The following is a 17,089-nucleotide window of genomic DNA, read 5'->3' on the forward strand; positions in this document are numbered from 1 at the left end:
TTATCTAGCAAGTTCAACATTCCTGTGTCAGTAAGAGCCAAAATACACTGGCAATTCACAGGTCAGATATGAAAGTGAACCCAGATCATATACAATGGGACCTTGTGCTATCCTGAATGTGACAGTCATCACCTGCCTCCCTGAGGATCCACCTGAGAACCACCTTTTCTTCAATTGGTTTGGGTGTTTAAAGTGATCACTACAGCCAAGCATTTATTTATGAGAGTTTTTACACTCAATCCTTTCTCCAGATCAGAGCACAGAGTAATGCCATATGGCAACATGGGAACAACTTAGAAGCTCAGGTATGTACATTCCTTAATCCTTTTTAGGAAAAAAAGCAACTCTCTATGAGAAAAGTAGGGAACATTTCTATTGTTCTATTTTGATTAAACTTGGCAATCACCCTCATATATTTTTATATATTTTCCAGAGAGCAGTGCAAATAGAATTTGTATCCGATTCCTCATGTTCTAGGACTCTAAGGAAATGGGATATTTCACCAGTAACAGTTGAATTCAGCAGTGTCTGTATGAGAGCGGAAGTCTACTTGTGCAGTGTTGGATCCCCCCCCCCAATAACACCATCTTTTTCTGAAGCATCATTTACTTTGGTGTACAATGACCAGGCAGAAGGCAACCAGTGCTCCAGTGGGAATGGGAAAATATTCTTTCTAGCCTCTTACATGTATTAAGAACAGCAGAAAAAGGTGAAAGCATGGCTTCCTCTGCCAATATATTCCCAATACATGAATTCACCAAGGCTGCAGAGGTCGCTGCCCAATGTGTCTTACAGCAAGCCCACTAAATCTCATCCATAGACCATGCCAGTGTAGAAAGACTGTGCATCTTTTACCTAAGGTACAGAGCAGATGCTATTTATGTGCCATTAAGTAGGCAGAGAGATATCTTCCTGATTCCATAAGCAGCTATTTATAGGTTTAATCAGGAGAGCAGCCTGAACAACAAATGTGTGTGTTCTTCCTCTACGAGTTCAGAGTTATTACCAGTAGGAGATCAGGGTTATTTTACACATCACAGATGTCATGCTCCCAAACACTGTCCCACATCGGCAAAGGGGAAAAGTGGGCAAGAACTGGTCTCTCATTGCCTTGTGCTATGGAGAAAATACACGTGTGCATAACAAAAAGCAACTGCAAAGACAGTCCAGTGACTCTGATCTGCAGCCTTCTCCACTCTTTTTAAATGAGCTGGGAAAATGCTTTTCCTTAACACAGAAGAAAATAAGAGCCCTTCTGTGTACAGTGGGCATGTGATCGGAGCTACGTATAGGGTATTATATTCATGGTGTTCTTTTGCTGATTTGATTAAATCTAAGTGCACATACCATAATTGCCACAGATGCCTGCACTCAGTTCAACACTTTTTGTTATTCAGAATGAAAAGAAGACTGTCAGTGGAATTTAAAACGGAATATAAACAGGTACAAGTCTACAGATGATTCATGCTTTAATATTATATATAGTTATTTATGTTTGTGTTTGGGATTTTAGAGATCTAAAACTTTGCATTTATGTATCTCCACATCCTTTATATTTTATTATTCATTTATTGAATTTATATCCAACCTTTTCTCCAAGGAGCTCAAGGTGGCATATATGGTTCTCTCCCTCTTCATTTAATCCCCACAACAACCCTATGAGGTAAGTTAGGCTGAGAGGCAGTGACAGGCCCAAGGTCAGCCAGTGAGCTTCATGGCTAAGCGGGGATTTGAACCCTGGCCTCCCAGGTCCTAGTCTAATTCTCTAACTGCAACACACACTGGCTCTCTTTTCCAACTTGAATGTTATTTTCCCCAGAATGCCACAATTAATAATTAGAATCACTAGTTCTCAAGTGTTGGATTTCTAATCTAAGTTTGTTGAACTTAAATTCTATTGAAATAAATAGGACTTAAATTAAACTAACTTAGGCTGCAATCCTAACCCAACTTACCTAGGAGTAAGCCCCACTGAATTCAACAGGACTTAGTTCTCAGTAGACATGGGTAGGACTGTGCTGTTAGTCTGGACTTAGCCACTATCTACATTGTTAAGAGATTGTCTAGTTTGCTTTATTTAAACTGAAAGCAGTGGTGTCAGTCTACCTACGCTGTAAATTTGTAAACTGGAAACCAGTGAGATTAGCTCATAGTTTGCTTGTACTTTTAACTAGACGTGTCGGACAGTACAAGAGTTGTTACTAGACACAAATGGTTAAGGATGGCATCCATCTTCATATACAGAGTGTTAAAACTCAACAAGACAAATTGTTCTATCATGTAGTTGCCAATTTCACACCCGTAAAAAAGTCAGTTACCCTTTAAGGTATGGATAGGCAACCATGGTATCTCTAATCTGGGTCCGATAAGCCAGATGCAGACCCCAAAACAAATTTACCTGCCTCTGAAAAAGTGTTAACTCAAAGCATAGTATGTTTTTCCACAATTTCACTGTTAAATGTGTGGCAGTTTTTATGGCAACGCACACTGTTAGCCATCAGATCACTGTTCCAAGAGGAAAGAAGTTGGCCATCTCTACTTTAAGGTATATCACTTTGTGGAGTTTAATAAGTTTGAAATGTTATGTCCTGGGAACCTAAATTTAACCATCTTCACAAGAGAACTTATAAAAAGCAAAACAGCTACATTAACAAAATGTTAGCCACATTACAGTAGAAACTAGAAACATCCATCTGCAACGCAAAGCTTGTTTACAATAGCTACACCGCCAAGTTGATCCATTAGACATTAATCCACCTTGACTAATCTGAGTGGAGCACGTCACGCAACAGGCTACGAGACGGGTGGGAGGAAGGGGGGAGGAAACCATGTCAAACATGCACTTACCTAAATTCAGGAAGTCTGTGCTAGAGGAAGGAGGCGGTGCACTGTGTGTGGAAGGAAACACATCAGATACGGTCGGCGCATTTTGACTAAGAAAGTCACCGAAGATATCAGGACCGGTAAGAGTCGGATTGTCGGAATTAGATGACATTGTGAATGGGTCAAACGGGTCAGCTAAAGATAGAACACGGCATTGTTAGCATTACTTGAGATGCTTCAAGACATCAGACAGAAACAAAAAAGTGATCCGACTCTCACAAAGATTGGCGGGATAAGAAAGTGTCACATAAGATGTATTTCTTCTTGCTAGTGCAACCATTCCAATCTGGTCCTCTGTCACCCTCCCCTGACATTAGGACTTAGGTGCTATTGCAAAACACAAGGATATCAGCCCATCACCAACAGGAAGAACAACTATCTGCTGAGATAATTCTTCAGAGATACACCTGCAAATCCCCCTTTTCTCTGTATAAAGAAAAAAACCCCTTCTCAGCCCCTATAATTGTCAGTCAGTCACAACAGCCCGGTAATAATTCAATCAAGGAGAAGCAAGTTACAAACTGAAGTTACTGCAAAGTAGTCAACAGAGAAGAAGCTGGCCAAAAAAAAAAAAAAAGTAAACTAAGTGGACCCCTAATAGGAACATAAAAAGCCATACTGTACCCGTCTGAATGGAAGACACTGCTGATTTATTTACTTTTTTGAGGATGATGACTGCAAGGGCAACAGAATAAAACAGAAGGATGCTAAAAGGCAGCCTGGAGCCCGAAGATCTTTCACCAACCAGTCAAGCAGTAGCTAATTGGAGTACTTGTACTCTGCAGGGAGTGGCATGCAATGGCCAGCAGAGAACCTGGCTGACACTCGTACCTTGCAATTGCCACACTCAAACGGTCAAAATCCTTTTAGAGTTGGGCTGGTTCTGACCCTCTTACTCTTTGAAGCTAAAACTCAGCTGAGTCCATTTGGAAGGCCACTGGAGAAGGGAAACTGCCCACTTCAGGGGGAAACCCCCAGCTATTTATTGCCATTGCAAGCAGGTACCTAGCCTACCCACCCCTCCTCACTAGTTTTCGTTATGCTCCAGTAGGATTTCAGTAATGAACAAGCAAATTCTCAGAACCAGCTGAAGCAATCTGTAAGCGTTCAAAACCATCACTACACTGTTGCTGTCACGTTACTAACAAGCAGTAGAACAATTTGCTTCTCAAAAGCATATTTTGTCCTGTGACAAAACTATACTACTCTTGCCTTCCACAAACTCCCACCAACTTTTAAAGAATGTAAAATGTCAAAACTGCATTTCCAGCCATTAGAAGGCACAATTGTTCATTTTTGCAGTGATGAGTCAGCTTAAGCTGAGAAAAAAATTAATGGCCTCTGGAACAGAAGACACTACATATTAAGTTCCACACAAAAGTCCCCACTCTGAACTAGGGCAGCCAATCTTTCTGCTTTCTCCCAGTGCACAACCTTCAGGCATTTCTCCAATTGGACTCTTATTGTTACAATGAATCATTCAGAATCCAGGAAGTAGACCAGAGGACTAGCTGACCACTAGCCAAATGGTAGGTCATGGGCTCACTGGTGAGTTGTGGGAGCCTTTGGAAGCGAGGCTACTAGGCTGCTGGTATGTTCTTTAATCTGCCACTTCCTTCCAGGCCGGGGTCTGGATACAAGTTCCAAACAAATTATCCAATTCCATTGGAGTTGCTGCCTAGCAAAAAGTGCATTTTGATTTTGTACTCATTTTACACTATGGTTACCTCGGAGATACTCTGCTGCATAGTTCTGAGTCACCAGTTTTTAGACCCCTTAGCCTTCTTTGAAGATATGGGAAGAGGTTTGGGGCTCACATGAACCCAGAGCTTGGAAAAGTTACTTTTTTGAACTACAACGCCCATCAGCCTGATCCAGTGGCCATGCGGGCTGGGGCTGATGGGAGTTGTAGTTTTAAAAAAGTAACTTTTCCAAGCTCTGCATGAACCCCCCTCCCCCATGCCCATTACTTTGTGGAGAAGGCAACAACTGAAATTGATTGCTCTGTGGTTCCCACCATTACTCCAGTAACCCGTTTCCCCCCCCCCAAAAAAAGGCAAATCGAAAAATCAGCCCTCCAGAAGCAGCCCTGCAAGTAATTCCTCATTTGGAAGGCTCATAGGTTGCCATGTTTGCACTTGTAAGCAACTGATACTTCCGACATTACTGTCGGTTGTTTTACGCATGCATCTTTTAAAAGAATTTTTGATATTTCATACAGTTCTGTCAGTGAGTGGTTTCGCTGACTCCTGGTGGGTTTGTTTGTTTGGCAGTACATTTTAGTAGAGTGGATGGAGTGACTGGCGACAGAGGTTTAGTGACTGAAGGGGGGGCGCGTTGGAGTGATGTGGAGGGACACGGTGCATTTGTGTGCATTGGTGCATGTGTGTGAGATGTGGGAGTAGAATGGGATGAGGGATATGAGATTAGTGGGCACTGTATGATCTGTGCTAATGTGGTGTGAATGATTTGAGTAGGGATATTGGTTGGGAGCAGGAGCAAGACAGAAATGGCTGTGACATGTATGTGTTAGTGGAGTGAGAACTGCTTATTGTGAGTCAGGATGTGCCTTGGCAAGAGGGAGGCTGAAGGAGGAAGGGATGGTGCCCCTACTCACATGGTTATGGATAGGAGATGGATGGTATGGTGAGCAAGGGGATGGGAGAGGGGTGGGGTCCAGATGCTTGTGAGCCATGCATTTTTCTGATCCTCAATCCACTTTACTGGTACTTAGGGAAATGACTCAGTAGCCTGCCCCCTAATTCTCAAGATGTTTTCAAAGTGTGCTATTACATTTCTGCTTTGGGGAGATTTTATGGCTTCATCTGGTATTGCAGCCTTTCAGCTTCATTGCTTGTTTTGTAAAGAGCTCAGAGACTGTCTTTGTATTAAGCTGTATAACAACATATAAAATAAGAACAGGCAGTTAGCCTGAAGAGAGTCTGTGTTGCTTCACAGTTTTTCTCTTCGAAAGGCAAAGGAACAGGGACCCAGAACAGAGGATGCACATCTCAATGACCATTGGAATCCCCACTCAGATACTTTCCAGTTCTCCTCACCCCACAAGAAAATAAACCTGCCAGCACTGTATTATTTTTTTTGCTGCACCCACAAAGACTAGAAACTTGGCATTTAAAAATGGAAATGGACATTCTCAAAAGGCAATGTCCAAGGACATAGTCTATGCTCCCACAGGGGCATGCAATCTTCTAGGTGGGCAGGGGATTCAAATTCAGGCAAAGATTTAGTAACAATCAGCAGGGAAGAAGACCTTCACCTGTGGAAGAAGAGGGTGCGCTACTCTGGTGGGGATTTGTGGAGGGTTGCGATTGGCCACCAAAGAAGAAGTCTGCTCCTTTTCCTAGAAGGTCTGCAGTGGAGTCTTCTGAGCTCTCTGCTGCGTCACTGACAAACAGGTCGCTCAGCAAGTCTGCATTGCTCGAGGAGCTCTTCATCTCTGAAGGAGGCTGGAGCAGCTCTGAAGGAGCTTCTGAATCTAGTCCAAGCAAGTCAACGCTGTCTTCCACAGGAGTCTCTTCTGGGTGAGGATCTGAAGTGTCAAAATCTGCCTCAAAGAGTGCCTCACCACCCTCCTTTTCCAATGTGTGTTTTTCTCTTTCCTCAGCTGGTCTCACATCACTGGGAAACGCCACAAATTCTTCGTCGGAAGGTTCACTATCATCCCTTTCCTCCATCAGCCCAGGACTCTCTTTGGAAAAGTGACCCTCGGGTGCAGCTTCAGAATTTTTGCCTTCTGTTTGGTAAAGAGACATCATTACACATGCTGGAAAAATATTAATTGCAACAGCACCATTCCGCTAGCCAGCAACAACTTTTGTTGGATTAATGGCGTAAGACCAGGGGCAGCAGTGGTCCCTTAGGGGTAAGCCATCAAGGCTGCGTGCTGATGGCAGGGGGAGCCAGAGTCAAAAGTTGGTGGGAACACCCTCCTAGCTGTGAACATGAAACTGGGTTGAGGGCCACAAGAAACTGAGCTGAGGGCCACATGCTGCTCACCTGCGGAGTAAGGCATGGAGAGCCAAGATCCCAACCCCCATTCCTGAAACTGGCCTCCTGCCAGGTTCAAGGGCTACAGACCTCACTGACTCCATAGCCCACCTTTTGCTTCTGGATTGGCAACCATTAGGGGAGGGGAGGGGAGAGGAGGTCAGTCAGGGGCAATTACAGCACAGGAGCCCATCACTTCAGGGCATAGAGCTAACTACAAGATGTCAGCTTTGGATTCCCATATTTACCAAAACCCAGAGCAACTCAAGAAACTGAAACTGTTTATGGTTTTTTTATCATCCAGTAGAGGAAGCCAAGAAATATCCTGACTTTTTTTGCCTATTTGCCGTGAGATGTCCCTTTTAAACAATTTTGCACAGATCTGATGCAAACCTTAAAGCTTCACCTTAAAGAAGGATGGATAGGCTTTAAGTACTGCCACTTCAGATTCTTTGCGCAGGGAACGATAGTGAATAAACAACAGCCCATAAGCAGGGTTGTCTGAATGTTGCAGTGCTGAAGGCTTTTTTTTTTGTGAGATTTGACTTTGCAGGGCTCCTCAGCTGAGGAAAGGGAGTTGAGACCTGGCCAGAAATGAACAAAGCATGCAGACTGACAACACACACACACACCGGGTCCCCTGCAGCACAATAGGGTCCTTTGGGACATGCTCTTTCTTTATGCCAGGTCAGAGACATCAGCTGCAGACATCAGCATAGAATTTGAACTGCGAGTGAGAAATGTTTTAATTTTTGTAGGACTAGAGTGCAACACAAGAACTGGGCATGTTTAGCCTGGAGAAGAGAAGACTGAGGGGAGATATGATAGCACTCTTCAAGTACATGAAAGGTTGTCACGGAGAGGAGGGCCGGGATCTCTTCTCAATCATCCCAGAGTGCAGGACACAGAATAATGGGCTCAAGTTGCAGGAAGCCAGATTTCGACTGGACATCAGGAAAAACTTCCTGTTAGAGCCACACGACAATGGAACCAATTACCTAGAGAAGTAGTGGGCTCTCCGACACTGGAGGCATTCAAGAGGCAGCTGGACAGCCATCTGTCGGGAATGATTTGATTTGGATTCCTGCATTGAGCAGGGGGTTGGACTTGATGGCCTTATAAGCCCCTTGCAACTCTACTATTCTATGATTCTATGAACACAGGGTCAGCACATGATACCAAGATAACTATTGTAGAACAACGCTGGTGCTGTACAACTTAAAGCACAGGAGCAACAACAGGGGCAGTACTAAGTCATTGGCTTGATTTACCTTGCCAGTCCAGTGTGTGGAAGAAGTCTGCCTCAGTGCTGCTGCTCTGGGGAGAGTCCGACTCCATAGGAGCACCTTCGTACGATAGCTCTGACTTCGATGCTTCTGCCTCATATTGGGCAGTTGACCCTGGTTGTCTAGGGAGCTCAGGCTTACCTATCACGTGAAAAGTTCAAAAGCAAGAAATTTAGGAATCTACTACCTGTTAGGGGGACACAAGACATTTGCGCTCATCTTCAAAAGGAGGTGGGGTGGAGAAGAGAATCCCCGTACAAAATGCAACAGAAGCCTTTGAAAACAATGAACACAAGAAATCAAGTGATTTGCTTCTCTTTACCAAATTTCGTTAAAATTTCTTGCTGCTCTTCCCGGCTGGAGAAGAGGATCTTGGGATTTAGACCCTTGATGTTCAAATTATCCCAGGGGGCTCGCTCTGTGCTGGGTCTGTCTCGAGGCTCCACTTCAACTTCTAGATTCACTTGGAACAAGTCAGGATACTTCTCTTGAATGTCACACGCATCCAGATCATACCTGCAGCAATTTTAGAGTTAGAGGAGCACAAGCTGTTTGACAATTAAAAAAAACACGAGAGCACAATCCACTGGGAAGCTATTTTGCATAAGCAGATTCTGTCCAGTGGGGCTTTCAGAAGACAACACCCAATGGATTGTGCCTGTGGGTGGAGGTCTGCAAAAAAAGCCCTATGCACAAACAGCAGCTCACACATGGGGGCTCCTTTACAGTCATTCACACTCACCATGTGGATGTCAAGGGCAGGACTAGCCTGGGCATAGAACATCACATACCAAGAGGCAGCAAGTGTGGTCCCCTTCCTACTTCAATACTTGAGGTCCTTCTATGTGTGTTTTACCGCATGAACGAGGGAGGCTACATCATATTGCCTAACTGCAGCTGCAATACTGGAGCACAATGACTTGGGACATAATTTGTCGTGACATCAGCAGAATGTACTTCCAAGGTACACACGTTCCAGGATCAGGGTGTAGATGCAGAAAAGGTTTTGGTAAGTGGTACAATATTACACTGAGGAAGACTTTGATGTCATCGGTCAAATGGAATCGGAGCCATTCCAAGGACTAATATAAATATAGTGTTCACTGAAGTAAAGGGATCGAAGAGCAGGCCTCGGGATTAAGTTATCCAAAGTAACCTAAATTAATCAAAATTAATTCAACTTTCATTGTTGGTCTTGGTGAGGGGAACAGAGACAAATAAGGCTCCTACTACAGATCTCTGAAAGAGGAAACTTTGGGAAATTGCCATTCTGGAGAAACTTATGCATCATATCCAAGTCATCAAGGAACAAGTAGAACATGAAGCCTTTTTTGCAGAATAACATTGTTTTAAATTTAATACTAGCAAGACTGACAGTGCAAGAACACTTCCAGCACAATAGGTTGTATTCAATAAAGTTCTGCTCAGAGTAGACCCATTGAAATGAATGAATCTAAGTTAGTCATGTCCACTAACTTCAATAGGTCTACTCTCATTAGGACAGCACTGAATGCCACCCTATATGTGACAGTTTGGAAAGGTGATTAATGATTCAAGCATCTGGGGAATTATCATCAGTTAATGCTGTTTATGATGCCTTAAGTACCTCCATCTGATGAATATAAAAGACTGACTGACTATCTGTTTCTACCCCCAGCACCTCCCCTCTTGCATACAAATTCTTCTTACCCAGCTGAACTTGCATTTGGTTATTACGACTGACCATCGTTCACCCAAGGTCCATACCAACCTGTGACACCTTAAAACTAATTTTCAGAGCCCACAATGCAGCATACCAATGGGTATACCCTAACTCAGGTTTACAGTGGTGAGGTGCAACAAACCTACTGCTGTGGGGAAGATCTGCACACAGGACAGGAAGGGGGCTCAGGAAGAAGGGACCAAGCACTCTGCAGCTCACACCTGATCCCACGCCTCAGGTCTCGTTACACCTGCACTGGCTCAGAGATCAAATGTGTGACCAAGGAACAGCTCTGAAGATACACATATGTACAAGACTGCAAAACTATCCCAATGGTTAACACCATACAGCATTCGTTGCCATTCTGTTGGGAAAGTATCGCCAAATAAGCTATCAACATACTTTGCAAATTTCACAGTAGTGGCATTCCGTGGGACAAATCCGGTATGAAACTGGATCTGGAACATCTTCATTGATGCCATCTTTTAGAGAGAGAAAAGAGAACAGGACATGATGTCTGTTTTCATGATACATTTTAAATGGTTCTTATTCTCTGCGGGTGGTATTTTCAACTAGATTTTTGCACTAGTGCAAGGGGATCTCCCTTCCCCTCCTCCCCCCCATGTGTGCAGATGATGGGAGGGAGGAGATTGTTCCATTGCACAACCCTGATACATAACCCTGTATGTACTGGCTTTTTATATATTTTATGAACACTGCTTAGAAATTTGGAATATTGAGTGGGATATTAGTGGAATAATAGAAACTGAAGGAATAAATGTTAGACAATATTGTGTACTTTGTCACAATGCTTACTAGTGTTATTGAGAGTTACTTTGGCCAGGGAACGTTTTGTTTTACATCATATAATTTTGGTGTGAGCGACCCACTCTTTAAAGATCAGGAAGCAAATACACTGGGCTGCTCATCTACTCACCTGGAGCAATTGCTATAATTTATTAATAGTAAATTAATTTATTAATAATACATATAATAAATTATAAAATAGTAAATATAATTTATTAATAATTACTATAGTTTATTAATAGCATTCAGGGCCATGTCTCCTATTATGGTTTTCAGATGTAGGATAACTATAATCAATCTTGCCCAACAATGTGGGCAAATGCACTGCCTGAAAGGATCACTAAGTGCTACTGTAAGTAAAAATAACCCTCGGGAACCCTTGTAGAATTTCCTGCAACAACAAAAATACTGCTCCAGATCCTCAGCTTACCTTGGCTTGGAGTCTGCCACCCAAAGTGGACCTGGCATGATAGATAACAATTAGAACATCTCCTTGGACTGTTATGCCCAACGGAATTATAGCTTTGCCATCTTCAATTTTAAAATCCCTATGAGGGGTGGAAAAACATGCATCACACATTAGTGTTTGGTAGAAAGTGCAATTTATAAATGTGATGGCAGTGATGGGGGAACCTGTAGCCTTTCGGATGTTGTTAGGCTTCAACATCTGGAGGGCTCAAGGATCCTCATCCCTGCACTGTGCCAACCCACCCCCAATTTAGAAATTCCAAGACTTTTGTTTTCTCACAATTGGCCTTGGGTAAACTTGCAGCTAACATAAGAAATGTGCCCTGAAAAACAATACAGTTCAGAGAATACAGTATAGCTTGTCTTAAGATGGGCTTTAAGTACTTCACACACTTTCAGCATTGCTCATATTGCTGTTTGAAGCCAAGGCCAGTGCAGAAGTGAATCTGCATTTGTGGCCTACTAGGCTTCCATGAAGTTCCTGCATGCTGAAATCCAGGCTAGGATCCAAAGAGAACTATTTGGGCAGACCAAGTTATTGGCTGCACCCAGACGAATGTAGTCATTAAGAGCAGAACTGCCTACCCCACACCATTGTCTCACAAACTGTTTTATAAAGCCCTGCAATTTCAGAAACAACTGGCCGTGAGACACTTGGTTATGCAGTACACACTGAAATACTCCTTGGGCAAGCAGAGTCTGTGGGATTCCCGTGCTAGGATGACATATTCAACTGTCCTAGTACTTGCATGTTGAGTCGTATTGACTTTGTGAGAACAAAAAAGTCCAACTAGGTTAGGGCAGAAAGGGTTCATTTTGAGAAGAGGAAGTCTTAGACCTTTTTGTTTTAAAGATTACTACAACTGATTCCTTGAGGGTCCATTCATGCTGTGCCTCAGTGAGCACATCATACACAAAGGGCCTTAACAGGAAGTCTTGGGCCCTGTCCTGCCCCACCCCCGGGCAGCAATATAGGGAATGTACAGTGTGTATAACAACAATGTAATCTATCCACCCCTTTGCTGCAACGTATGGATTGCATGGGAAGGGCGTCCTGATGTGTGAATGGGCACACTGAGCCTTCGGTTCAATTTAGATGTGTAAACCACCTAGACATTATTTATAACAAAGGGAGGCATAGAAACGTCTTAAATAGATAAATAAAAATGTGCAGTGTACTGTCCACATGCAGTGAGGGGGTGAGTGTGCATATGCACACATGCCCAGAAAAGCACACCACTGACCACAAAGCTTGGATGAGGGGGGAAAGCAAACAGTGTCTCATTCGTAACTTGCAAGAGCCAGTGTGGCGTAATGGGTAGGGTACAAGACTTGGACCAGACAGACTTGGATTCAAATCTCCACTCAGCCGTGAAGCTCACTGGGCAACTTCAAGCCTCTCAGTTTAACCTACTTTGCGGGGTTGTTGTGAACAAAGAAGGGGGAAGGTAGCTATGCATGCAGTTCTGCGCTCTAGGGAGGAAAGGAAGGATACAAACATGATATAATACATACTGAGGAAGAGAAATAGCTGCAATTGTTTTAAAATCTATCTTGAACCACACTGCCTACCAAAGAGGATATTTCTCCAAGTTACTAGATATTTCACTAAAAAGTGACCCAAACTACAATTATTATTTTTTTTTAAAAAAATGGGTATGATACACAAGACATATAGAAACTGTGAAAAGGCAAAATGCATGCAAACCCACACTTACTCCAGAGTGCAGGAGCAACTAGTGGCACCTGAAAGATTAACCAATTTTCTTGTGACTTGAGCTCTCAAGGACTACAGCCCACTTCACATGCAGGAAGCAGATGCTTGCAAAATGGGCTTTAGCCAATGAAGGCTGAAGTCACAACAAAATGTGTTCAGTCTTCAAGGTATGGCTGGACCTCTGTGTGTAATTTTGCTGCAAGGAACTAACAGCTGCCTTCTGCGGATCTTCACTTACTTCATTTTATCATATTCTTGTGAGGTAGTGGCTACTCTTTCATCCCCAACATAAACTTCACAGAAAGGCCTGCAGCCATTGCGCTGCTTGCTGAAAAGAGGGACTGGAGTCATGACAATAGACTTGATGATGATTGGCTTGCTGTGAGGGATAATGGGCTCTTCAGCCATCATGTCGCACATATATTCTATATACCTATGGAAACACAAAGATGTAGCAAAAGGGGACAGTCCACAAAGTAAAGAAACATTCACTGACCTGAAGCATTATTATTCAGTTCAACAGTGCACACCCTGGTCAGTCTTTCACATAGAAAGTTACTAGTCCATATGAATTTTTTTTCCCTTGGCTACATGCTGTACATACTAACATTAAACATTTGAGGCACACAGGTTACCAGAAAAGAATAAAAAGCCAATTCTCTTCGAATTTGCAAAAAATTCCCTGCCCAGGGATTGGGAGATTTTATTTGTCATAGTCGGTCCGACAACAGGCTATTTCCAAGAGTGTCTTACTTATTTTGAATGTGTGTGTGTGTTATGTGCATGTGAATCAGCGATCGCCAATAGCATCTGCTGTAAACCACCCTGTTCAGATCTTGTAAGTTCAGGTCTGTGGCTTCCTTTATGGAATCCATCCATCTTTTGTTTGGTCTTCCTCTTTTTCTACTCCCTTCTGTTTTTCCCAGCATTATTGTCTTTTCTAGTGAATCATGTCTTCTCGTTATGCGTCCAAAGTATGATAACCTCAGTTTCATCATTTTAGCTTCTAGTGATAGTTCTGGGTTAATTTGTTCTAACACCCAATTTGTCTTTTTCATGGTCCATGGTATGCGCAAAGCTCTCCTCCAACACCACATTTCAAATGAGTTGATTCTTCTCTTACCCATTTTTTCACTGTCCAACTTTCACATCGATACATACAGATGCAATATTCCTGCATTGAGCAGGGGGTTGGACTTGATGGCCTTATAGGCCCCTTCCAACTCTACTATTCTATGAGAACAAGAATACCATGGTCTGAGTGATCCTGGTATTCAGTGATACACCTTTGCATTTGAGGACCTTCTCTAGTTCTCTACCGCAGCAATTGGATATGAACTTTTCCCATCTTTTGAAAAGTCCCCCTTCTCTCTCCATGTTGTACAATGCGCATTTGGCTTCTACAAAAAAGGGAGACACGGCTTCAAAGAACACTTATTTCTGCAAGCCCCTTACCTCTTATGGGATGGCCAAATGCCGGGCGGGCAGCGCTTCATGCTAAACATATAAACAGCAGCTTCGGCAGTAGTGAATAGACGGCAGAAACATAAGAATGAACAGACAACAACAGCTGATGCTGCTCTTCCATCCTACAAAAAAAAAATCCCCAACCATAAAAACCCTGAAAGTTATCAAAAATCAAATATGAAGATACATGGGTGGGCACAGTAGCTATTGGTGGGGAAATGTCATTAATTATAAACCAACTCTAGATTGAAAACAATCCTTAGATTTTAAATGAAATAATCAATGAAATATCAAAAATCTACTACTGAATCCATGACCATAATAGAGATCCTTTTTCCCCTTTGAAACTCAAAATTAGGCCCAAGCTCTAGTCTAGTATTGTGAGAAAGGTAGGGAGTTCTCTCTACCAGGCACCAGAACAGAGTGCAGATATTTCTTGGCACTTTTTGATACAGGTAGGTTGAGATTCAACGGACATGTTATTTCCCATTTTTCTGTATGCTCTTAACAGGAAAAAAATGTTGCTAGGAAATTCAAAGTGGATCAACCACTAAGTGGTTTCCCCTCCAATCCGATCACTTTTAAAATGTTAGATCTAAGTCATGGTATCTCTCTTCCCTTTCCAATCTACAGCGCTTAGGTTGCTATTCTACATCCCTAACCCTGCTCATTCATAGAGGATTCTGAGTGAGCCAACAAGTCTTTCCACCAAGTTGGTTATTTCAAGACTCGATGGAGCTACACTAACATTTCAAAACCTATTGCTACTTACAAGGCAATGCACAATGCAGACGTTCTTTGGATCTTGCTTCAGCCATAAATGCATGTTCTTGCAAATGCTATAAAGGTTTTGAAGATTTGGCGAACGCCTTGCTGGCCAGCCGCATTCAGAAACCTGTTTTAGAGACAGTATTGGGGGAGGATTAAATGTTGTGAGTTTTAGATTTCACCAGTTACAGAGCATGTAGACAGCAGTCGTTCCAAGTGCATTTCCTCCCTGCAAGCCAACACAACTGAGGCACAATCAGTTTCAAAGCTGAGCTACACATTTAACAAAGGCGAACAGCTGCATCTGAGTAAATTTCATGGGAGAGGTACTAGTTTTCCTGCAATACCTTTCAAAGCCTGCATAGACTTAGGCACCATCCCACATTTTTTCAAGGCCCACTGAGTGGATCGATTTAAAGGAGGAAAGAAATCTCAGAGAATGGGTAACGCTGTAGGGTTTCTAGTTTTGCTTTTAATTCAGGGGGTAGATGAGGCTATAATTCTTAGTGGCCCTGTTTTTAAGCCTATGTGTGGAATGGCAGGCTGCAACAGAATGGTATGGTTTTATTGCTTCCTAGAACGTGCCCAGGAGAAAAATTTTGGTTCATCATCTCGAGACTGATTGCTTAAGATGTCACTGAAGCTGGATATGAATGAGAGTTAACGAAAACTATCAATATCTTCTTCCAGTTTGCAGCTTGTCCCCTAGATGCCCTCAGCTTTGTGATATTTTCCATGGTCGTCATGGAGCAAGGATCTCTCCTCCAGGTCTTTCCCCTCAAGATGCATTTCTTTGGACTTCTCCTGTGCCCATCCTTCTTCTCACCCACATTTATTTATTTATTTATTGCCAATTGTAAATTGTATTGTTTTTATTGATGTATTTTTATATCTGTGTTTTTTTGTAAGGTGCCTTGAGCGCCTTTTGGCCAAAAGGCGGGGTAGAAATAAACAATAATAATAATAATTGCTTCTGCTATTGCTGTTACTATTTTAATGTTGTGCATGATTTTAATTGATTTTACCACAAACTTTGCATCTGTGTTTTGAAAGGCAGCTATCAAGTCTACTATATAACAATAAAATAAATACTCCACTTTCCTGGAAAAATCCCTGGAAGCAGACAAGATAGCCGTAGCCAAGATACACTGTTCCAGAGTCTGTCCTCAATTATATTTCGCAAATGTCACAAAAAGAAGCTCAACAGCTTAGCAGGCATGCAACAACCTGTCATCCATTTCATGATGTGTAGAACATACTTCCAAAAGATGCTAGGCTAACCTTTCTGCACATCTCCAGTGGACCTCATAATTTATCGACATAACACAATTTAGATTAAAATGTAACACTGTTTTGGGGTTGTTTTAAAAAACAACTCTCCTTTGGGTTTGAAGACATACTATTGCTGTAACTCCATTTTCACGCTTTCCCAGAAATCAGGACCTGCAAGTTGTCCTTTCCTCATTTTCTTAAAGGAGTTAACATCCCTGTTATAAGAAAGCAGCATGTGATAATATATATATCTATCACATGTTTTATCCTTCCTTACAGACAGGGTGTAAGTGGCTTTTGTTTGATAACAACCCAGCAAGAAGGCTGAGAGATTTGTGACTTTCCCACGGTGACTGAGAGACTATAAGGCAGTCTCCCCATCCAAATCCAGATGCTATCCACCAGCTAGGATAAAGTGAAATAAAACAGCGTTACGTTTGCTTCAGTCAGGTTTCACTAACCTGATGCCTTCCAGATGTTTTGGACTACAGCTCCCATCATCCTTAGCCAGCCTCCAGCAAACATGGTCAATGGTCAGGAATGATGGAAGTTGTAGTCTAAAACTGCACCAGGTTGGCAAAGGCTGGCTTAAGTGAATGGCCCGACCCATTCCCATTCCAAAGTTCCAGAGAGGTTCCCCATCAAAACAGAAAAGGTCCCACTGGTTCAGACCGCAGGTCTATCCAGTCCAGCATCCTGTGTATAACAGCA

General features: G+C 42.6%; 1 protein-coding gene across 4 annotated transcripts in view; it reads right to left on the bottom strand.

Moving 5' to 3' along the window:
• GAK (cyclin G associated kinase) overlaps window positions 1-17,089 on the bottom strand; it is a 98,332-nt gene that overhangs the window by 19,565 nt on the left and 61,678 nt on the right. For 3 of the 4 annotated variants that reach the window (XM_061634096.1, XM_061634105.1, XM_061634081.1), the window contains exons 14-22: window positions 15,111-15,233; window positions 14,327-14,460; window positions 13,110-13,304; window positions 11,117-11,234; window positions 10,282-10,361; window positions 8,500-8,693; window positions 8,163-8,318; window positions 6,161-6,637; window positions 2,848-3,018 (exon numbers count right to left, since the gene is read on the bottom strand). In XM_061634096.1, the coding sequence (XP_061490080.1) occupies window positions 2,848-3,018; window positions 6,161-6,637; window positions 8,163-8,318; window positions 8,500-8,693; window positions 10,282-10,361; window positions 11,117-11,234; window positions 13,110-13,304; window positions 14,327-14,460; window positions 15,111-15,233 (1,648 nt within the window). The remainder of the gene's footprint in view (window positions 1-2,847; window positions 3,019-6,160; window positions 6,638-8,162; window positions 8,319-8,499; window positions 8,694-10,281; window positions 10,362-11,116; window positions 11,235-13,109; window positions 13,305-14,326; window positions 14,461-15,110; window positions 15,234-17,089) is intronic. The other variant, XM_061634088.1, reaches the window with a different exon arrangement.

This window comes from Rhineura floridana, chromosome 1, assembly GCF_030035675.1.
Source record: "Rhineura floridana isolate rRhiFlo1 chromosome 1, rRhiFlo1.hap2, whole genome shotgun sequence".
Taxonomy (NCBI): domain Eukaryota; kingdom Metazoa; phylum Chordata; class Lepidosauria; order Squamata; family Rhineuridae; genus Rhineura; species Rhineura floridana.